General features: G+C 40.8%; 1 protein-coding gene across 1 annotated transcript in view; it reads left to right on the plus strand.

The window, feature by feature from the left end:
• Positions 1-22,179, plus strand: part of LOC129092529 (serine/threonine-protein kinase 32C-like) — a 73,133-nt gene that overhangs the window by 20,879 nt on the left and 30,075 nt on the right. The window contains exon 2 of the mRNA XM_054600506.1: positions 2,558-2,613. Within this exon, the coding sequence (XP_054456481.1) occupies positions 2,558-2,613 (56 nt within the window). The remainder of the gene's footprint in view (positions 1-2,557; positions 2,614-22,179) is intronic.

The raw sequence follows: 22,179 nt of genomic DNA on the forward strand, positions 1-22,179 counted from the left end.
GTACCAATGCACAAAAAAAGTCATGTACACTACAAGTCTAAATCTTTTGCATTTAAGGGGAATGAAAAATATTAGAAAACAGCTAACCACCACTGCAACTGTAATCACAACTTTAGCAATTAACAGTGTCTCAACAAGCTGGAGCAAGTGAAAGCTTAAGCTAACAACTGTCACCACTGGTTTTACTCAGCTGTAGATAATTACAGTGGGCCATGTCATGTTGTTCTTAAAAGACTGAACAGAGAAAAGTATTTTCTTAAAGAAACAGTCCAGGGCTGTGTCCAAAATCATTTACGTATTCCTTATATATTACACACTCAAAAGTTAACTCAATATTACACAGTAAATTAAGATTTACTAAAGACTTACTAATCATATTTATTTTGCATCCTCACTGACGTGATATTTTTTTCCCCAAGAGTGTTCCGTCTTGTCCTGGCCTATTGGGCTGTGATTGGCTCGTACTGGCTAGTCCCACTGTGACTGGCTAGTATTGGCTTGTACTGGCTAGTACCACTGTGTTGTGTTTGACCAGTACTGGCTAGTACCACTGTGTTGTGTGGCTAGTACCACTGTGTTGTGATTGACCAGTACTGGCTAGTCCCAGAGAGAGTGCAGAAAGCTAGCTAGCTTTCTAATTCCACTATGCCTTTATGCTACTTTGGTTACAGAAAATGAGCCGAACAATTTTGTCACTTGGCTGGCGATAGTGATTGCCTTACTAACGTGTGGAGTCTGTTGCAGAGCGTAGTTGTTAAGCCTTTATTCCTTAGTGGTGTATGTGCAAAGTGTGTACAGAATAGTAGCCTTGGCTTGCATCCATGAAATCTTGTTTATTGGGTATGCTGGGCATTCATTTTCCACCCCACCACAAAGTTCAATTAACTCAAAATTTAAACATATTATCTGTTGCATTACATTATCATGGTGTTTTTCCTCTTTACAAGGCTCCTCACCTATAACACCCTCCCTCTCAGGAGTTCAAACTCTGTACCACACAAAGGACAATTCCATCAGTAAGCAGACACACAGCTACTGAAGAAGACAATGAACCAAAACAACTGTGCCATTACACATATTGATATATCAAAACAAAGTTAAATGAACGGTTGCAGTGCTGTGAGCTGGCTGTTTTTCAGAAATATGTTTCCTCTATCTTTGCCTGAGTTCTGTATTCCCACTAGATAAACTGGAGATCCGAATTAAAGATTCTCATTTAAAGATCAATCCTTTTTTTATTTCTTCTTGTACATTTGCATAAATTAAGGCATGCAATTGTTGATCTTGATAAAATTTTCTCTGGCTTTCTTCTGTGACATAGCTATAATCTATAATCTTATTTTTTTTTTATCATTTTCAGCTCTGAAGGTTTTATGTTTCATGTTCTGATGTTATAATAAGAGCTTTTTATTGATGTCATTAGTTCAACAGAGCACTCATAAAGTTAGGAGAGGGAAGAACCATAAAGCAGGCATGAACAAAGAAGCACTTTGCATAATACAATTATTTTTGTCACTTGCTGACAAATAGTGCTATGTTAAAGCTTCGCTGTTAATGTTGTGACTTTTTATTAAAATACAGTTTTTCTTTCTCTCAACATATTTAGATGGTTCTCATTCAAATGAAAAATATATTTATGTTCTAATGATTCTGAAAATATATGACCAATCAATCCAATGTACAGTACAGCCAGAAGTGATCATACCAATAATATGTTTTTTATTGTTTTGGATATGATATGAAACGGAGACTATTAAGTCTAAATGCTGATTTTCAGTTTGACGATTGTTCAAATCCGTATTGGTTGAGCAGTGTAGGACTCGAGAGATGGCTCTGCTAATTTGATCCACCACTTTGGTCCAGACTTAAATATCTCAACTATAAGATGCATTGACTTGACATTTTTTGGACAGACTTCCAAGGTCCCAAGAGGATGAAGCCTAGTCTGTGGTGATCCACTGACTTTTCTAACATTTGTGGTTTTGACCAAAATGTGTCAGAATCTATGAGATGGTTTGCCATGACATTTAGTAAAGACATTCATGTTCCCCTGAGGATGAATTGTATTAACTTATCTGATCCTTGTGCTTTCCATCTAGCGCCATCATCATGTCCTTATGACAGCTATACTTTGTGTTTGGTGCTAATTAGCAAATGTTGTTATTATAAGTAAACATTGTACCATTACAATAGCATGGTGTTGTCATTGTGATTGTGTTAGCATGCTAGCATTTGTGTCAAGTGAGCATAGTTGTAGTCTAGGGTTGGACTCACTATAAAATACATTCATGACTTGATGACTTTAAGTCAATTACTTTCTGTTTAATAAAAGCGGTGGACTGCGGTTCCTGCATCGTTCAGGTAGATGTGAAACCCCTCAAATTCACGCTTCAAATCAGCACTCATGGTCCATCCAAATCAAATGTGTTGGACTGCAGAGCACCAGTGAAGGTGTCACTGTGCTGATACTTAACGACTGAACTACATGTCCTGTTCCTTGTTTCTTAGCTGAACTCCTGCTGACTAATTCCTTCTCTTCCTCTGTCTTTCCTCACAGTGAACTTTGACCACTTCCAGATATTACGTGCCATCGGAAAAGGGAGCTTTGGAAAGGTAATGTAACCTCCATTTTTTTATACTCAGTGGATGTGTGTGTGTGTGTGTGTGTGTGTGTGTGTGTGTGTGTGTGTGTGTGTGTGTGTGTGTGTGTGTGTGTGTGCTTTCAGTCACCCTTCACAGTCATTATCTCCGCTGAAGAATCAGCGAAGGCCGGTGCAGAACGGTAGAGATTACACTTAAGCTCTCCTGACATTACGGCGCTTAAAAGATAAATAATGTTTCTATTTTAATAATAGTTCTAAATGCGGCTTATGTTATTCTTTCTGTGAAGTCACTTAGAGGAGAGCCAATTTACTTTTCATCTCGTGCCAGACGACCCGTTCTGAGTTTTGACCCCACTCCTCCATTTAATTACAGAGCGACACAATGCTGTGGCTGCGTTTGTCATCATGCTCCGTGGTTGGGCTCAATGCAGTAGGGAGGAAAACTTGGCATGTCGATGTGTGTGTGTGTGTGTGTGTGTGTGTGTGTGTGTGTGTGTGTGTGTGTGTGTGTGTGTGTGTGTGTGAACCAAATTACAGAAGTCCTTTTAAAGCTTGTCCCAGGTGCCAATATCTTCAATTGTGGCCATTGTTGATAAAAACAGACATTTTGAATTAACTTTTAGGGCCGTTTGTTAGATGAAGAATTCCCTTTGTGCTCCTAGTGAATGCTTGAATGAGACTTCAGAAATGAATTCAGGGCGTAGCGGGTGTGTGTGTGCGCGCGTCGGGCTCCAGAGATCGGAATAGTTTATCTTCATTTTGAATCCCAAACATCACGACTAATATTTGTTCATTACTCTGGTGTCTGCACACGCCTTTGCAAATTCTTTCAGCTTTGCTCTTCTCAAAATGTTTTTTTTTTTTTTTTTTTTTTCAATACATGTCCCTCTGTTATATGGGAAGTCATTGCCCGATGCTGAATACATTACCATGTGAATTTATGTTAATTTTTCACTTATTGCTTTGTTCCCTCAAGCTGCTGCCACTTCCCTACTGATACTGAAGGGGAATCTGCAGTAAGCCGGGAAATACTCTGCATGCAGGCCTAGCCTCAGAGACTGAACGTTTTTTCTTTATTTCTGGACATTATATTGTTAACATTACATGTGGAATAAATGCCATATGGAAATGAATGTTCATTCATGTTTTTGGTTTCAAAATCCAAACTTTAAGAGCTTGAGATGATCTGCTCTCCTGACTAAGAAAGATGCAGAATATACACGGTTCTTGTCTGAGAGTTGGGTTCCACTTATCTGCATCACAGTCATGTGCGTGCGCACTTTTCATGCAGACACGTGCGTTCAGCGAACAGACAAACTGCACTCACACAGTTGGCCAGATGCTCAGAGAGACGTCCATATAAAGTTTGTCCTCGTTGGAGGTCATCCTGTCTGTGTTTTTTTGGCCCACTGCGGCCACGAAACACTCTGCGCTCCGTGCTGTTCCTGAATACTTAACAGCATGAGTCTTTAGCTCTCCACTGAACACACAGAGGCCTTGTTGCTGTGTGGGTAAACCACGTCCTCCAATTGGCATAGAAGCAAGACAGGACTATCATTTAAAAAAAAGAACACATAATATTTTAATATTTGCATCAATGTCTATTTTTGCACCTAAAATTAACAGCATCAACTTGATGTTATACTATTATTTACTCAAATGTTGCATAATGATCTATATTAGTCTAAAATACGGTTTAAACCATAATAAAACACAAAACCGCAACATAAAGACATTGCCGTGTGTGTTTGAGAGCAATGTAAACAGTGAAGGACAGAACGTAGAGAGGTGTTTACCTCACACTGTAGCGTTGTGAAACATGATCTGTATATTCCAGCTTGTGTAGGTGCTCCAAGAAAATGGGCTCTTTGGTGTGCGGTACTGTAGTTGTGTGTGCGTGTTTCACATTTGTGAGAGAATGTGCGTTGCCGTGCTCGCTCCTGCACAGTGGGGACTCGTGAGGTAGGTTGGAGCTGAGAAAGAAGAGGCTGTGAGAGGGAACGCGGAGGAAACCTCCTCCAAAAGCCATCTGCAGATACTGGTTTTACTCTTATGCTCTGCTTTCCTTGTTTGTTTTTTCTCTTCCCGTCTCTCCTATTTGCTATACATACAGTATTAGGGTATGTATCTTTCTCTCCCGCTTTTCTTGCCCTCACTCTTTCGACACAATGCCCGATGTCCTCTTCCCCTGTCGGCAAGAATTAAAAAAACTCACAATAGCAGCAGCACAGCTCAAAGTAGAAGACATTTTCTGTCCCAGGCTGTAATCCTATATTAGCGTGCAACTGATCTTTCTGATGGATTTTTTTGGCTGCCCTGGACAAAAGTTGATGTTGTGGGGTATATGTGGGAAACCTTAAGGTACTACTTTACCACTTAATTCCTGTTTTGATCACGCTAGATGTGGTAGGGCTAGCTAGGTGGTTAGCTATAGCTGTTGGGATGTGAGAGAGCTATTGAGTATGTAAGAAGGTAGGGGGAATTCATATCCATATCGTGATAGTTTCATGTAGGCTTCAGTGAGGGAGCGAGTGTACACGTTATCCATTTTACCGTTAATAACATGTGATCTTTCTGCTCATGCAGTCCCACTTAACAGGGACACAGGTGCACGCCGTTTTGCCTGAATCTGCTTTGCCAACGCGTTAATGAAGCGGCTGCGCCTGTAACGATTGCTTCTCGGTGTGATCAGTTATCAATTCACATATCCAGGTCACACTTCGGGCTTCTGCCTCATCTGCACCACCTGACAGGCCTCAAAAGCAGTCAGTCTGATAAAGATCACAACAATAGTCAAGCTGGATGGCATGACAGCTCCCCAGAAGTGAACCCAAATCATCTGGATGCTGAGTCCAGTCTTGGTCATAAAGCCCGCCCCTTCCTCGTTAGCCCCCCTCAAGACGATGTGTTACTTTAACTTTCCATAACAGTGATTGTCTGGGTCTATGGTTCATACAGTCACTGACCGTGACGCGAGTTAGCTCCAAATGTGCAAGATGGCAGCGCCCCTTTCCGGGATATTGTGGCTTCATTTTTGTTCAGTCGGAGGAAGCAGATATTTGTTGTCCATCTTTATATACAGTCTATGGTTGCAGACTTTTTTAGTCCCATCTGACAGTGAGACCTACACTGAACTTGTGTTATTGTTGTTATCACACCGTCTGTAAGCACATTTAGACAAGTTGTACTCATCTTTCATCCCTTGTAACAGATTCCAAGGGACACAAAATACAAGTGCATCTTGTTTTTTGCTATCATTAAAACAAACCTGTCTGACAAATGGCTTGGAAATCCACGAGATTAGATGACCTGTCAAGAGAGGTACTTCAAAAACTCTGCCCCAAAAAGGGAAAGCTGCACTAAACAATACTTGCTCTCTTTTGCCTAGAATCTCAATCCCTTTCCACCGTTCCTTCTATATCAGCACAGATACCTCTCTTTATTTCACCCTCTCCCTCTCCTTTTAATATATGTTTCTAGTTTCTCTCTCAATCCCCTCCTGCTCTTCTCGCAATCCAATTCAGGGGTGTTTTATGGCCCCCGACAGTAGACACCTGTTTCGGCAAAGCAATTTTATATTATTGAGAATAAAAGATGGCATTAATATTGTTTAAAGCTTTACTCTTCCCGATAATGTTTGAGCGCATCTGTCCTCTCCCAGGTGGGGGGTGAAGAGTGATGGTAGCTCAGTGTGATTATTTCCACAGCAGTGGAGGATATAGATCATTTGTAACTCGCCTGCCGGAGGGCCGGATGGCCATACACTGCATCGGAGTCTGGGATAATTGCTCGCTCCCCCGTTGCTTTCTCTCTCTCTAAAGCCTCTCAGCTACCCTTTACCCAGGAGCATCACACTTCTGCCCCCCTTTGTCGCTCCATCTCGTCGTCTCTGCCACGGGGCTCATTAAGGCTAGGAGTCGACACTGGAGGAGGGACATGACAGTCATGGGTACAGAGAGCGGTTTATGACAGCTCCTCATTGTTAACAGTCAGATGGACAGGTAAACATCTAAGCAGAGAGAAAGGAGAGGAGGCGGATGGAGAGAGACAGGTTTGGTCAAAGGTAGCGAAGGAGCTCAGCTGGTGGGTGGGGGGGGGGGGGGGGGGCATCACGTGCATCTGCGCAATATAATAGCCCATGATTACCGAAAATATATACTGATATCAGCACAAGAAGGCAATTAAACACAAAAGGCAATTCAGGGAAAATTATCTTTATTAAACATCCCAGATCATGTACCAAAAATAAAGCAAAGGCTCAAAACAATAGCCTACAAACAGTGGGCACGGCGCAATTGCGCATTAGGCAAAAAAAACAAAAAAACACAAATCCAATAAATAGAAATAAATGTGCACAATAATAAAAGGGAACCATAAAAGTTCGTTATTTAGCAATAAACTGAAACGAAATAAAGTGCATAACAATAACAAGGAAGGCTCACTCAGAACAAATACAAAAATAAATAAATAAAATGCCGTTGTTGCGGGCGGGTGCGCCTGCAGTTATAAAACGAATAAACGATTATTAGACTAAATATTGAAATATGTTTAATATGATATTAATAGGCTATAATATTGAAATATTACTGTTTTTAGATGATACGCCATGTTTGTAGTCGAGCTGTGATATGCAAACTGTTGTTTGCAAATTTTACATTCGACTTTTTTCCCGCCATCTATTTTGGAAAAATTCTGCCACACTGCCGATGTCTTTGACATGGATGGTAGAGGAGGAGGACTCAAATGAAACTTAAATGAAACGCTCAAAATAAAAATAAATATTCAGCAATTAAACCACCGGACGTTGAATAACATGGACCTTCTTCAATCTACCTGTCTCTAGTGGGTTGGGCTAATCCAAAATAGTGAAAACAAGGGGGGTGTTCTCTGAAGACAGGCTGTTTTCTGTGAAACAGGGCTCTGAAAACACCCCCATTAGCACTTGGTACTTTCCTCCTGATGACGACTTTATGAAATTAACACGGCAAAAAATCGACCAATCAGAATTTTGGTCGACCCAGAACGTATCGACCAATAAGTCGACCAGTCGACTAGGACTTTACAGCCCTAGTCTTGACATCTTCATACTGTGTAGTGCGCACACACTTCAGTGGGAATGAACCCTCGTTAGGAGTGTGATGGAAGTAGAAAGACAGACGCTGGAAAATAAGTGGGTGGGGAAGTGGAAGATGATACAGCATGAGGGAAAAGACGGCGAGAGAGGTCTCGACACCCTCATCATATTGGGGAAGGTGCTGGTGTCCGTGCAAAGGTCAGGATATGATGAAGCCTTTGTTGCCTTCTTTTCCTCCCCGTTAGCCCTGCAGGGCTCCCACTCCTGAGAGTCCTCCTGCCTATAAAGACATCCCTCCTCATTACCTTCTAGCTGCAGGTGTGAAGAGCTAATGCAAGAGTTGGTTTTGCGGAGTGCAGCCCAGCTGCAGTGTAACCCCCGGCGACCTATTAGCCCAGAAACGTGTGGTCTTCCATCACAGTACTCCTCTATAGGCTTCACAATGCAAAGCCCCGATGTATAGAAGAAGAAGCAAGAGCCATATGGATAAAATAGCTCCAGGGCCTCATAAGGCTGCTTGAATCCAGAGAGCTCTGAAATGTAAAAATGCTTGTTGCTTGTGATTTTCTTTCGCACTAATAATAGGCTTAAATTCTTGCTTGTATTCATTATCATTCCAACCATTCTTCCCCAGAGAATAGCACAGATTTTAAGAATTCACATGTACCGTGTCATTATTTAACTTTCCTGCCTTTGTTAGCCAGAAACAGGACAGAGTTTTGTTCCACCTCCACATTTTCTGATATCTTTCAGCTCCATGGAGAATGCATTGCAAAAGTGTGACCGTATCCAGTTTTTATTTCTTAGGATATGGTTTGATTTTCTAATGAAAATCTGATACCGTACTATGATAAAAAATGAATCTAGCTTAAGATAAGAATTCCATCAACCTGCAAAGTATGTCCTTTCATCGTCAATTCAACCGACCTATCCTGGACATATCCTGGATATTTGATTTGTAACCTTTGAAGATATAGTACTATAAATATCATTTTTTTTTAGGTAGAGAGATAAGTTAATCCTCTATGATTGGCCAACCTTTATCAGCCTAACTGTCCAATAGAAAGTGCAGGTGTCCGTTAGTACCTTTCCCTTTTAGCGATTGTCCAACAATAGCTTACCTATCTAGCCAGACGCAGTATGCATAAGGTTGTAGTAAGAACAAAACTCTGCATTTAAAGAGTTTCTAGGTTGTGATATTTTCTTTTGGCCTTCCCAAAACCAAATTCACAACTAAATGGTAAGGAATCTATTAAAAAGTGTGTTGCTCCAACGTTAGCCGTAATTCTTGTGATAGCATTTTCAGCTAACTAGCTAGCTACCTATGGTATCAAAGCGTTACTTCTTCAGCTAAGAGTTAACATATCATTCATTACAACTAATAGTAATAAATTCAATTTATTACGTATAGCCCAAAATCACAAATTTGCATACCACAGAGAATATAGCATATCCTCTATGTTCTCTCTAAAGGCATTCTAGCAAGGTTGCTGAAGACTTGCGCCCTAGGAACTCTCTTGTTTACCCCATTTTTCCTGATAATGCTATATTGTGAACACACTTCTGTGTTTAAAATTGTCAGGTGGAGTGCTAGAACGTTAGCTGTTAGCAGCAGGTAGTCAGCACTGCTCAGCTCGGCTGAGTAACAAAGCTTACAGCTAAAGTTAACGGAAGTTGCTTTGAGTTACATTATGATCTGTTCAAGCTCTACACAGTAAAAAATAGTATTTGGTGAAAGGTATATTATAACATTATCATGATAAATATGGTCTTCTAAAATGTTGATTTTGGCGAATAACTTGAACAGCAATAATGGTAACATCTTCAACGTCTTTTAGCAAGATATAAAAAAAGAATAGCCATCAACTACATATATAAAATCGTTCTACAGGGTTCTCATACGAGTCAGCATGAAACATTAAAGTCAGTCGGTTGGCTGGTTTTCAACCAGCTCATGGAGCTAAAGCTTAGTAAACTAGCAGGCTACAGCTGATAAAATCGAATAATTAAACATGTCATTTATACCGGCAAACATGGACTGTCACCAACTAGAAATGAGAAGCTGTTTGAGTCTACCTTTGTGTAAAATCTTTCACAGTTATTGTAAACTGCATATGCATCGTACGACAACAGAAAGTTTGTAACTAATGGAAGCAGGGCTTAGGGAATCAGTCAATAATTTGTAAGAGCTAAAGTGCTCATAGATTTTGGCGGAGCAAATATATGTGTGTGGTGGTCGGTCCTGCAGGCATTCGAACGGTGATGTGAGTGACGTTCCCTTTCACAGAGAGCTCGGGAATGAAACCTCCAAGCAGAAAAAGGAGCAAACTGTCAGACACCTGAACTGAAACATCATGTTAGTTAACAAGACGAGGATCAAGGTAACAGGTGGGATGTCAATCATTTTAATGGTCAGTTATATCCCTTACTGATTTCTACTCTGCTTTAATTTTGAAAGAGGGCCCACTATAGTAGACAGCATCTGCTATCAAACAGTATTTCCATCAAGGTTATATAAAAAAAAAGAAGGTATCTCTATCATGGTGATGAATATGTATGAGATACATCACCTTTAATGAAACATGCAGTCACGCATCCAACAGCTCCACTACACCTAAAGAGAATATACTTGAGAAAAGCCTTCAGGCGCTTTTTGTGCATGTTAAGTCTCCCTTACATTCTGGGAAGCATGTAATCAGCCTGTAGTGCTTAGAATTTAACAACCTTCATACAAGAGTGAATTCAAGGTCTTCTTTGGTGTTTTGAATCGTGTACGTTTTTCTTTTCTTGTAGACGTGCAGCAAAATAATACTCTCTTTCCCTTCTCATTTACGCAACCAGATCAAAAAATAGTTGAAACAGAATGTCAATTATGTGATATTATTGAGGGATGCACCAATTGGATACACTGGATCTGCCCCAGGGCAAATAATGACCTGTTTTTTTTGCTTTTATTGAATTATTTATTTGATTTGATTGATTTGTAGACAGGAGGAGGGGGGGCATCGGCCACTGTGGTAAGGTACTTAACCCTTAGCTCATGGGCGCCCGCTCTATCAGGTAATCTACCAGAGAGCCAAATAATCAGCTTATTAAACGTTCTGGCTCACAACCAATGTGTTGAAAACTAAAAACATTTGTAATTTTTGTCAATGTCATGATAAATTCTGTTTTTTATTGGCTACATTTAGTCAGTCACAGTAGAGTAGGAATGGAGGTTGGACTGGTAGCTGGAGAGGTGCCAGTCGGCCTCCTTAGCACTGCCAAGGTTTACTTTTAGTCAGAAAGAATCAGCAACCATTTTTCAAGCAAAAATATTTTCTTTCAAATATAGAGAAATAGATGTACCTGAAAGGACATTTGAAGAACACCTTGTATTTAAAAGCACTTTCTGGTATTTTATACACCACATAAAGTAATCTATAAAGAAATAGATTGGAAAGCGAATAGAAAATGAAAATACTTGTTGCAGGTCCAGTTGGGCAAGATCTGGCCTCAGCTTACCTTATATAAATCTGATACCATTAAATTCAATATTGTCAGAACTGGAAAATTCAATATTTTGGGTGAAAAGAGATCAATAGAAATCCAGAGTTAACGTATTGGAATCGGTTATTAGTTTGAATTTAAATATTTAAACATGTATTCATTTCTCCGACTGTTTGGGCTTTCCCTGATTGACACTAAATCCTTGTATTATGTTCTGTGATATTCCGTGGAGGCTGCTTCAAAGACTGAAGCACTCTCAGGCTGTTAGAGGAACGTCATGTTATGCAATATTTGCATTCATCCGTACAAGGTGATTCTCACACTCTCATGCACTACAAAGCGTCACTTTGCTCAAGTCTCAGAGAAGTCTGATCCATGACTGTGCTTGTTAATGCTCATGTCGGCTGCAATGGTGCATCCCGGAGCTGTGTGCAAAAAAAAGGGATGGCCAAGCTCAGTAAACACTTTCACTTTCCTGCGGGGCTGACAGCAGCCGCCGTGGAGCAGAAGACATCCAGCGGAATGAACCAAATGAAAGAGCAAATTATTCCTTCTTCTCCCCGGATGACATGTTCATCAGACCCTGAAAGCACATTCGCCTCGCCGTCCTCTCTCAAAGCACTCTCGCCCAAATGCAGCATTGGCAAGAGTGCGTGCACGTTCGGGTGCATGCATGTTTTCGGGTTTCTCTGTACAACTCTTTTTTTACATTCGCTGCTACCCGTCGACGAGCATTACGCCGTCCTTCAGACAGCAAACACAACCTGAAAGTTAATCCGAGGGAATGATGGATGTCAGCACTTAACGTACAGTATCTTTCTGCTGAACTCTAGAGGAGAGTTACAAGATGCCCTATCTCTCCCTCTCTCCCTCCCTCCCTTCTCCTTCCTCCCCTCAGGCAGTGGTCTTCTATCTGCTCGTGTATCCCCATGTGTCTCAGTCAGAGGCTTCTGGCCGACTTGGCAGTTACCTGACCTAGAAAGCAGAAAAATCTGCAGCTTCCTGACTTGAGTCCACTAAATTTACCACCCCGCCCTTTTTCTCCTCTCTGCAAGCCATGTTGTCCCAGGAGCTTTAGACCTTCTGACAACAATTGATAGGACCACTAACTACAGCAGCACAGTGGAGGGAATGAAGGGTAAGGTAAACAACATGTAGCCATCCCCGGTAGCTAACAGCGTTGCTCTGCTTTGAAGCACAACATAAGCAAGCATTTAGAGCGTGCACGTGTTCAAGGAGGGAGTAACATTAAGATTAAGCAGAGGGAGGTCGGGGTGGATGGAGAAAAGCCGGAGGCTGAGGCAGAGGTCCGGGCCGCAGACCTAGATCACTATTTCCAGGCATATGAAAGATTTAGAGCAGCAGAAAGGGAGTTTGGGCTTTTTATTTTTTATTTGTAGTGATTCACTCGCCCAGAGGCCGGGCACACAAGGACAGAGATAAGCTATCAACACATCACCTGATACCACAGGAAGATGGTAAGAGAGTCCGTCCCCAGACCTTGTGTCACCCTCTGTGACCAATGATATTGTGGTGCTGTAAATACTGACCTTGATGATTGCTCACAGCAGACATTTCAAAAAGCACAAGTGTTGCTGATAACATTAATGATGGATCTGTTCTGTCCAGGTGTCCCAGAAAACCCTGACAGTGTGATAGCAAGCCAACACACGTGACGCCAGGAACCCGAAACTGAAGCACCTAAATGGAATTCGGCCATCATTCACTTTATCATTTGCACCTGTGCTTTTCCTACTGTGACCTGAAAATGGCTTCCATTAACTAGGTCTATTTCATATAGCTCAGACGCTTGCTCTTCATCTTACTGAGGACAGTCTCCTATAGATTTTCAATTTTCTTTTATGCTGATAAGGATCTTCTCATAAAATAACTATAAAAATATGTTGGAACCTCATAACAATTCTAAAGGCCTTTAAAAGCATTAAATAAACGATAAGAAAATGCGAAATATATCAATTCATGCACATTTTTATGACAGTTACAACACTTTTTGCAGCCTTCTTGTTGTTGTGTATATTTTGAACATGTTCGTTCCCTACAATTTGATTGGTGGATGCTGTGCGAAAGCTCAGAAAAATGGCGTTGCTCCCCCCAAAAAACGCGTTGCTCTTTTGCCACGTAATAATATATTAATAATATTTGTGTTCTGTGTGACAGCAACTGTTGGAGAAAATGAATTGCACATTAATAGCACGGAAAGAAACGCCCCCTAACAAGCCTTATTTTCGAGGATAGATAAGTTTAGTTTTAGTCCTTTGTTAAATTATCATATTGGTAATATGCGTATATGTTTTAGGGTGTAACTTGCGGTTGTTTCAGAACTTTTTTAAACACGATCAAACTTTGAGAAAGGAAATCATGAATAATGCTAGTGTGATGACCAAAACCGGTGCAACTTGCATCAACTAAAAAAGCCTAAAAAATTCTGATGCCTTTAGGAATAGGAAAACACAGAAATATCTATATCATGATTAAACTACAACCAACCCCCTACAAACTCTAGTGTCGATATTATTGATAATATTGTGTTGATCTGCCACCCAGCTCTGTTATTAGATACCACTAGGTTCACTTGCTATACCTTGTTGTTTCAAAGTGCCCTTCAAGGGTTGCTGCAGTCTGACTGTCATAGATACATGTGAGATTGTAGTGGAAGATAGGATGTAATATCTCCTCTGTGATGGATGAAACACATTATTAAAGGCTCGTAATGAACTTCCTTGCTTCCTATTTTGAGCGTAGTTTGAGGCTCTTGCCTACAGGCCTGTCAGTCTGCTGCAATATTTTCCACACCTCGTCTTCTTTCATAACTCTGGCAGCGTAATACTCAACCGGCTAGGAATCACTCAGTTAATAAAAGAGTGCTGAAGGAGCTGTTGATTGTTTTTATACCACAGAAGTTATTTTGTATTAGGACTGTTGGTGTCCTGAGTCCGGCTAAAGTTTTAATGAAATTGAAGGAGAAAGCCCCTCTTGGGTTTAATTAGGTTGAGCTAAAGAATTACCTGCATGACCTAATGGGCTATTTTTTTTTAATTGGTATTTTTCAGAAGTATCTGTGACTTTCAGAAGAAAATTCTCTTACCCCAACTAAATAGGATTCTTTTTTAGTCAAGTCGATGATTTTTTTTATTTTTATGTTATTGTGAACTCTCCAATGCCCTGGGGAATCATTATCCAATGAACTTACCAAATTAAAATCATCCACCCATCCAGCAACCGGGGTGAAAAGGCTGAAGTTAGAGCCGGACAGAGCATCTCAGTGGAATATATAATTAGTCTGATGGTCTTCAGACACTAGCAGATGGGTCACATTGAGCCTCGTGGAATATTTTTCAGAAAATGTAGGAAGGCTCAGGCTCTCCAACAGCTGCTGTGTGAGATGTTATATTTTGCATCATGTTTTTTTATATACATTTGGACACGAATATAGCATCCTGGTCTCATCCCAACTTGTCACATACGGACTCTTGGTCAGGATCCCTTGACTTCACATAGGTTCAGGAAAAAAATACATCATGAAGTTTAGGAAGAAATCTTGGTTTGGGTTAAGATAACCACGTTTGTTACAAAACTTCAGTAACGTAGCCTACGTGACGTGACATATTAACGTAACTTAAAATAAAACCCAAACGTTTGTTTTCCCACTGGACATGAACAGCACTCTCCTGGGTGAATGTCCTGTGTTTTGACACATCAATCCACCCCAATTTGTCTCTCTTTATACTACTTTACCAAGGATGGATTTACAATAGAGTTACTTGAAAGCCTGTGTCTCATACAGATGCTAAAGGATGCCTCATGTGTTGTTAGCAGACGTAGAGGGCTGTGACAAAACATCAACCTGGGAATGAGACCGGGCTGAATGAGGCTCCTGTATTGCTCTTTTAATTGTCAACAATTTATTTCAGAGGAGACACAAGAGGGTGGAGCTAAGTGCAACCGATAGCAGAATAAGACTTTTTTAGGCAACCATAAAAGTTACAATTAACTTTTATGAACTGAAAACACACTGAATGTTGCTGTTTTATCATCTATTTGACTGAAAATGGGACAATAATTTACTAAATAGACATAATGCTGTATTAGAGAAGACTTGAAACTAGTAATTGAGACCATAAACTCATGTTTACAATGTTTACTGAGGTAATCAATCAAGTTAGAAGAAGAGTCATTTTCTCATAGACTTCTATACAATCTGACTGTTTTGGCCAGTAGAAAGAATGTAAGTTTAAGACACTTCCGCATTGGCTTCACTTTTCAGACCCAGAGGTTGCCTCCTGTCTTTACTCTTGCAGTAGGCTGTTCACAGTGCTTTCTATAATAATGTATTGAATATAATTTGCTTACTTATTAATGAATTACTGTTGCCTTTTAAAAAAATAATGAATTACTGTTCCTTTCAAACCTGAGTTTACAAGTAGCTGCTCTAATTACAAGCCATGTTGGACCTGCCATTGTTGTTCTCTAATTGCCGCTCGCATTGCCTCATTAGAGCTCCTCAAAAGATTTAAGAACATATGGGTGAATAACTGTGGGGGGGCTTTATTTAGAGCGCTAGAATGTGTTGTTCAATCGAAGGAACGTGTATCTCTGCCTGCCAGGCGCCATCGGCTGACCCCATGGAGATTAAATCCAGGAAGCAGCTCGCTGAGCTCCTCGTTATTGGTGCCGCTCTCCTTTCTTAGCACTGATTAAATAATGATTGTGTCGCAGAAAACAAAGTTAGTTTCATGCTCCAGAGCTCAAGACTATTAACAGTGTGCATCGAGGATCAGACGGACAGCTGCTCTCATCTGTAGCGCTCCTTCACGTGCGTCGTCCTTGACTTTGAGTTCCACTACGTCAAAAGACTCCGCACTTCTAACACCGTCCACGGAGCAATCGATTGTTTAATGCTTGCTTTACTCCATGTGTCTGTGACCACCTCTAAAAAACTCTCTTTAGTAGAGATAAACAGGTGCTCTGTGCAGCTGGTGGTCAGAGATTACAGCCAACGTTGTGACAGCATCTCACCCGGGACCGGCGCTGTCTTCCTTTCCCAGCTTGTTTGGAGACGTAGAATCTGGAGCCAAGTCTAAACTGGACCCAGCCCACTTGAATTTGTTTTCTTCCTTCAATTGTATTTGCTCATTAACCGCAACACCAATCAAGTTCCCTGATGCATGGGACTAAGGCAGTCTGACAGATGCCGGCGCTGAATTCATTGTTACCTGGACCGTGACAGCACGTTCTACTCGCACGCTGCATGTAAATACAGCTGCTCAAAAACACTGGTGTACATTTGGTGCTCCTCCTCTCACAAGGCCCCATTTGAATTCAAATGCTAAACAAGTGAATGCAAGTGAGGGCAGCACAGTGAAGGATAAGTCCGGTGATATTCTATGTTTTTCTTTTTGACAAGAAATCCCATGGAAAAAATCAAAACCAGCAATGAATGTAATCTACTAACAAATATTGTCAGAGTGTCCTAAGCCTGAGAAGTCCTCTGTGCCGTAGAGCTCCATTGTTGTCCGAAATTATTAACACATCAGTAAGCCACACTGTTGCACTGTTACATGTTCCTTCATTATGGAGAACATAAGCAGAGTAGTGTGTTTTGACATACACTGTCTTGCTTACTGTCGTGCTTTTAGTGCATGTTAGCGTGCCCCTCCAGTTAGCTCGCAGCCAGCTTTGCATTGCTCTTATATGACTATTACAGCCGATAACTCGGTCTGGACTGACAGCATCGGCGTGGAAGCGTTGTGCCTTAACACTGATAGCGCTGTCAGTACGTTTGCCATAGTTTGCGCTGTTTGCACAGCCAGGAGCTGCCGGCACAGGCAACGCCATGCTGAGAGCCGTTGAGAGTGAATTTGAAACGCTCCCAATCTCGTATTTCGCACCTTATATAAATAAAAAGGATTATAAGATTTTTAGTCATACATTTATAATGTTATGAAGAGACTTTATTAACTAAGATTTTAGGCCAAGTTGTCCTGCCATCAGCTCCAATGGTTCCTGTTTATTGGACGAGTCGTGCCGGCTGGAGGCTAGAAAATCCAGAGCCCGGTGTGGTGAATGTGCCAGTTCTTTAGCCAGCTCTCTCCCCAGATGCACAGCCAGCCAGCCAGCCAGCGGAGAAATTTGGCACCATCCTCGGACTCGCCTCTGGCTTCACATGCTGCCTGTTGGAAAAACAAAATGACCTTTATCTGTGACAAAAAATTCAAAGGGCAATCTAAATAGCAGGTGTTCCTGAATTAGAAGTTACCAATGAAAACCTCGCCTGCAGTTTAACAGTAGACTGGCTCATGGCGACCATTAGCGTTTTGTAGATAATGTTACAGAATTAATTAGGAACACTTTAGTGTCCATTATTGCTCGGAGAGAATCGGTCTCAGAATCCATCACTCTGTTGGTGCCTCGGCCCGATCGCCGGCATGGCACACCGATAGCCACAATCTATCATCTCAGTGGGGGTTTCAATCCAGGTGAAAATGCCTCCATTCATATGCAAATGGCTTGCAAAACATTCTGCCTCACACCTCTCGCCTCAAAATTGTTACTTTCTTCTGCTCCATACTAAACGGGTCTAATGCATTGAATTGCTAATATGGCCAATGAATATATGAATAAATCCTTTTAAAAAGTCGTCTTTTCACTCCACTGACTGGCTCCTGAGGATTCCAGATAAGATGGGGCGGCTGGGAGATGACTGACAACATGGTATCTGATTGGTTGGGAACCTCTGGGTTTTACATTCTGCACAGCTGCCACAATCGTTTGTCTTTAATAAAGAAAAGCTAAAAATAGCTGGATGTAATGCAATATTCTGTACAACAGAGAATATGGTCAACACAGGAGAATATATGATCAGAAAACATGAATCTATTCAGAATGAACAGGAGTTTCATGTGTAAAGTCTTACTCACAAACTTACTGAGGTGAACTTGAACTATGAGACGTGCACAGAGTTTTGAGGGGTAGGTGCAGTAATTCATAACAGAGCAGTGAAATATTTCATGTACAAACATTCAACGGTTGGCTGGCTGCTGCCTTGAATTATTTCTCTCTTTGCCTCCTTCAGCTCTCTTTAGAGTTCCTGCAATGAATGTGCAACACCAGTTCATGTGTAAAGCTGTATTCATCTTGGGTAGCCACAGTCAACCATTAGTCCTTTTACAGTGCTGAGCAACGAGCAACGAGCTCCAAGAAATCTAATGTTACACCATGAACTCAGTAACATGCTGTTCTCTATAGACAGATATCTGCATATGAATTCAGAATGTGTGGCCAGCGGGACAAGACTTTTGGTATTGGAAATGTTCTTGCTTCCCGTTTGTAGTCCTAGTTGTATTGAATACATCTGATTTAAGCAAGCTTTTGTTGCATGAAGGTAAACAATCGCTCGTATGGCGAGCAAAAGAGAACCCGGAACCCATCGGCTACCGTCTGACCACAATTTGACTTTTTATTAGCCCAAAGTAACATAACCGTTAAAGTAGTGTTAACTGGCTACTTTTGAAACAATTCAGTCCTAGATGTTGTCTTTTCCCTCCAACTCTATTCTTGCGTCTTTAGTTGCTAATCAGACTGTAAACAATGAGTCGTACGGAAAAGGAAGTATTTGCCCATATTTCCCACTGGCTGCACTGGAACGCCCTGATATATGCCCCCAGTGGCTAAGTCATCAGACTTGCAGTCTCCTTAGCATTGGCACCTGCAATAGAATACAAGTAAATTAAATAAATACATTTTGTCCAATTTTAACTCTTTAACTTTGTTTTAGACAAACATGTAAATCAACCATAGCTGCAGAGCAAATCACCTACATGAAGATCAAGAACCTAATGTTCATTCACAATCAAAGAAGAAGAAAGATTTAAATTTCCCCCACAACTAAATCATAATAATAATAATAATAATAATTGAACGTCTATTTGAGGTGATGACTAGTTGAATGATATCTTGGAAGGCTTTTTTCACAACAGTATTTATAACAATAGGATAATAATAAAGAAGGAGTTGTAATAATCATCTTTTAATTGGTCTAGAGAGGCACATCAGCCAAAAAAGGGCAAAGGGGGCAGCAGCCTCAAGAGCCACCATACAGGGCACCTCCTGTATTTGAATGAAGCCACGTAAAAAAATTCAAAGGCTAAGAGAGATGAAACTAAAAGATGATGCTTGATGAAAACTGAGAACATACATATACTTTATATTTTGATTAACATTTTCTAAATGAGACCGTAAGATTTAAGATTTATTTTCCCACCATTCATCTCAGTACGCTGTGACTAGAGGCTTGCTTGAAATAGATAATCCACCACAGTGAACATGTCTCTTCCCATATTCCATTCGGTCACAAAGTAATGGAGTTGCGAGCTTGGATCATTTTTTAAAAAACACTCTCCTCAGTAGCGCCCTCAACTCAACAGATCATATCTCGTAGGAAATGTTTTACTGCGCCAGTAATAGAAAATAAATGTGATGTGCACTGAGTGCTGTAATACCAGTGGAGCATTTTAGAGTTATCCAGATGAGGATGTTTTCAACCGTCATTCGTAGGCCTCGTATAGAAATTCCTCTCAAGTTATTTCAATCACAACATGGCTGTTTCTCACTTGCACAAGAAATTTTGATGTTACATGTAGCGTGCACAGCGGATGTCTCTTGTGATTGGTCTCGCTGGTTGTATGTAAGAGACTTTTGGCATGCTCTATTAAAAAAATGCTACTGCTTTTGCTTCCAACAGAGCCATAAATAAGAATTCCAAAATAGGTCCTGGGCCAGTGAGTGCCTTCCTCTCAATTTCTTGTTCCCAGATGATGCAGACACAGAAAATCGCTTGAACGTAAATGTGTTAAGGTGCATATGGAAAAGAGGCTTATTTGCCTTAACAGCGGAAGGCTGAAAATGTGTGAGATAACCTTTCGGATTCTTGTTTGCAGGATTTAAAGGAGTTTTACTTGGTCTACCTTCTAGCACAGTGCAGATGGTGCAGACTGGCCTGACTGAGAGCAACGAGAAACTGGGTCTGTGCTGAGCTCAATGAGGGAGATGGAAAAAGGGAGGGCCGGGAGCTGTGTGTTATCATGCCGAGGGCTAAAAGAAAAAAAAGTCTAAAAGGGAAATATGGGGTATGGTTGAATTGATAGTAAGACTTTAAAATTCAATAGCAGGATTATATAATTTTAACTGCCAATATGCAACATTCTCTGCTGATATTCCACCTTTTTAAATTGAAGAATGTTTGGCTTTTCCCCCAGAATCCTATCTTTACTTTAAAGGGATATAAAAGTCCACTGTATCAGCATTTAAACCATCGGACATTAAAATTCTGCAGTGACTGATAATGACAATAATATTGATAGCAATACCTATCTAGATTTATTGAGGCTTACAAATAATAATAATAATAATTAAGCCTTTATTAGTCCCACAATGGGGAAATTCGGTTCTCTGCATTTGACCCATCCTGGAGGAGCAGTGGGACTGCAATGAAGCGCCCGGGAGCAATTTTGGGGTTCGGTGTCTCACTCAAGGACACCTCGGCATGTTGCCTGTAGAGGGGTTCGAACCACCGACCTTGTGGTTGCGGGCCAAGCGCTCTACCTCATGTGCCACAGCCGCCCAAAAGTGTCAGGAATGGAATAAACAGTAATTATCTGGTCTAATGTAACATGAGCAGTAACCGAAAGCATGTCCGGCTAACTATTAGCTTTCAACCTGTGGTAAGTAGTTAGCAAACGTTAATTCCAAAGCCAAGGAGCACATCCTTGACCAACTAAGTTGTAAAGGTTACGTTGAAAAAGTTTGGGTAGTAATTCCCCACTGTGTGGAAGCCTGTCGTGGATGCTATAAGCATTGAGGCTAAAGTTAGCGACTCTGCTCCGTTCTTTGTTGGGTCTGCACAGCAGCAACCCCAGCAATGTAACATAAGATAGCGTTATGTAATGACAAATTATACTGCTTAAAATGTAAAAAACCGTAAGTAAAAGCTAAGCAACCAAACTGTTCTGTTAGAATTAAATAACAGTCTGTTGTTACATTATTGATATTTTGGAACAACTCAAGGAGCTAACGTTAGCTTGATTATCTAGTTAGCGAAAGCTCATTTAACCTAGCTGGCAGGATATGAGAAGATTATTTTGTCTAACTGATCGAAAATGACCATCAGCGTTACCTTTCTAATTACATATTTTCACAGTCACCAACAGTCAAAATATCCTTAAAATTGACAAACATCATTAGTGCAATTCACGGCACAATTACAACAGGATCAAAAAAATATTTGTTCCTCGCCATTGACAATGGTACAGATTTTTCTCCGAAAGGTCCCATGTCGGCCGGACTTCGCCTCTCCATTGACCATTTATGACGGACGAGGAACTGGCAGGTTTGATGGATTTCAGATGTGATGAGCTAATGAATGTGGCAAGTAGGGGGTATCTGGTCTTGGAGGAGATCCAGACTCAGGAAACAGGAGACACCACCGTGTCAGACCTGGCACTCATTTATCGCTGTGTGCTTGAGGGGAAACCAAGAGCCTGATCAAATAGATGGTGTTTTACTCAGTCATATATATCCTGCTGTCACCACATGGAAAATGTTCATTTTAACACCTCATTTAACACCTACTTCTACATTCGTTAAAATCCTCTTTGCCCCCATTCAATTAAGTGAAGAGAATCCACCAGTGCAATGGAAAATCTATGTTACCAAAGCATTTTCAGATTTCAATCATCTTTAGGATTTGTTTGTAATGCAGAGGTAATTTGAATATAGCAGACAACAGCAGACAAGTTACTCATAATACGATAAAAAGTATGAAACCATGCATCTGCACAGCTGAACAAAGGTCCATCTGCATGGAAGCAAGGGAGATTTTCTCTCACCATTTGCATTTTTTCCTCAATTTTTCAATACTTAAAGACCAAACAAATTAGAAAATGACTAGCTGAGATGGCTGTTTTTTGTTGTTGTTGCAGTACATCATGGCCAGAG

This window comes from Anoplopoma fimbria, chromosome 6 (genome assembly GCF_027596085.1).
Source record: "Anoplopoma fimbria isolate UVic2021 breed Golden Eagle Sablefish chromosome 6, Afim_UVic_2022, whole genome shotgun sequence".
Classification (NCBI taxonomy): Eukaryota; Metazoa; Chordata; class Actinopteri; order Perciformes; family Anoplopomatidae; genus Anoplopoma; species Anoplopoma fimbria.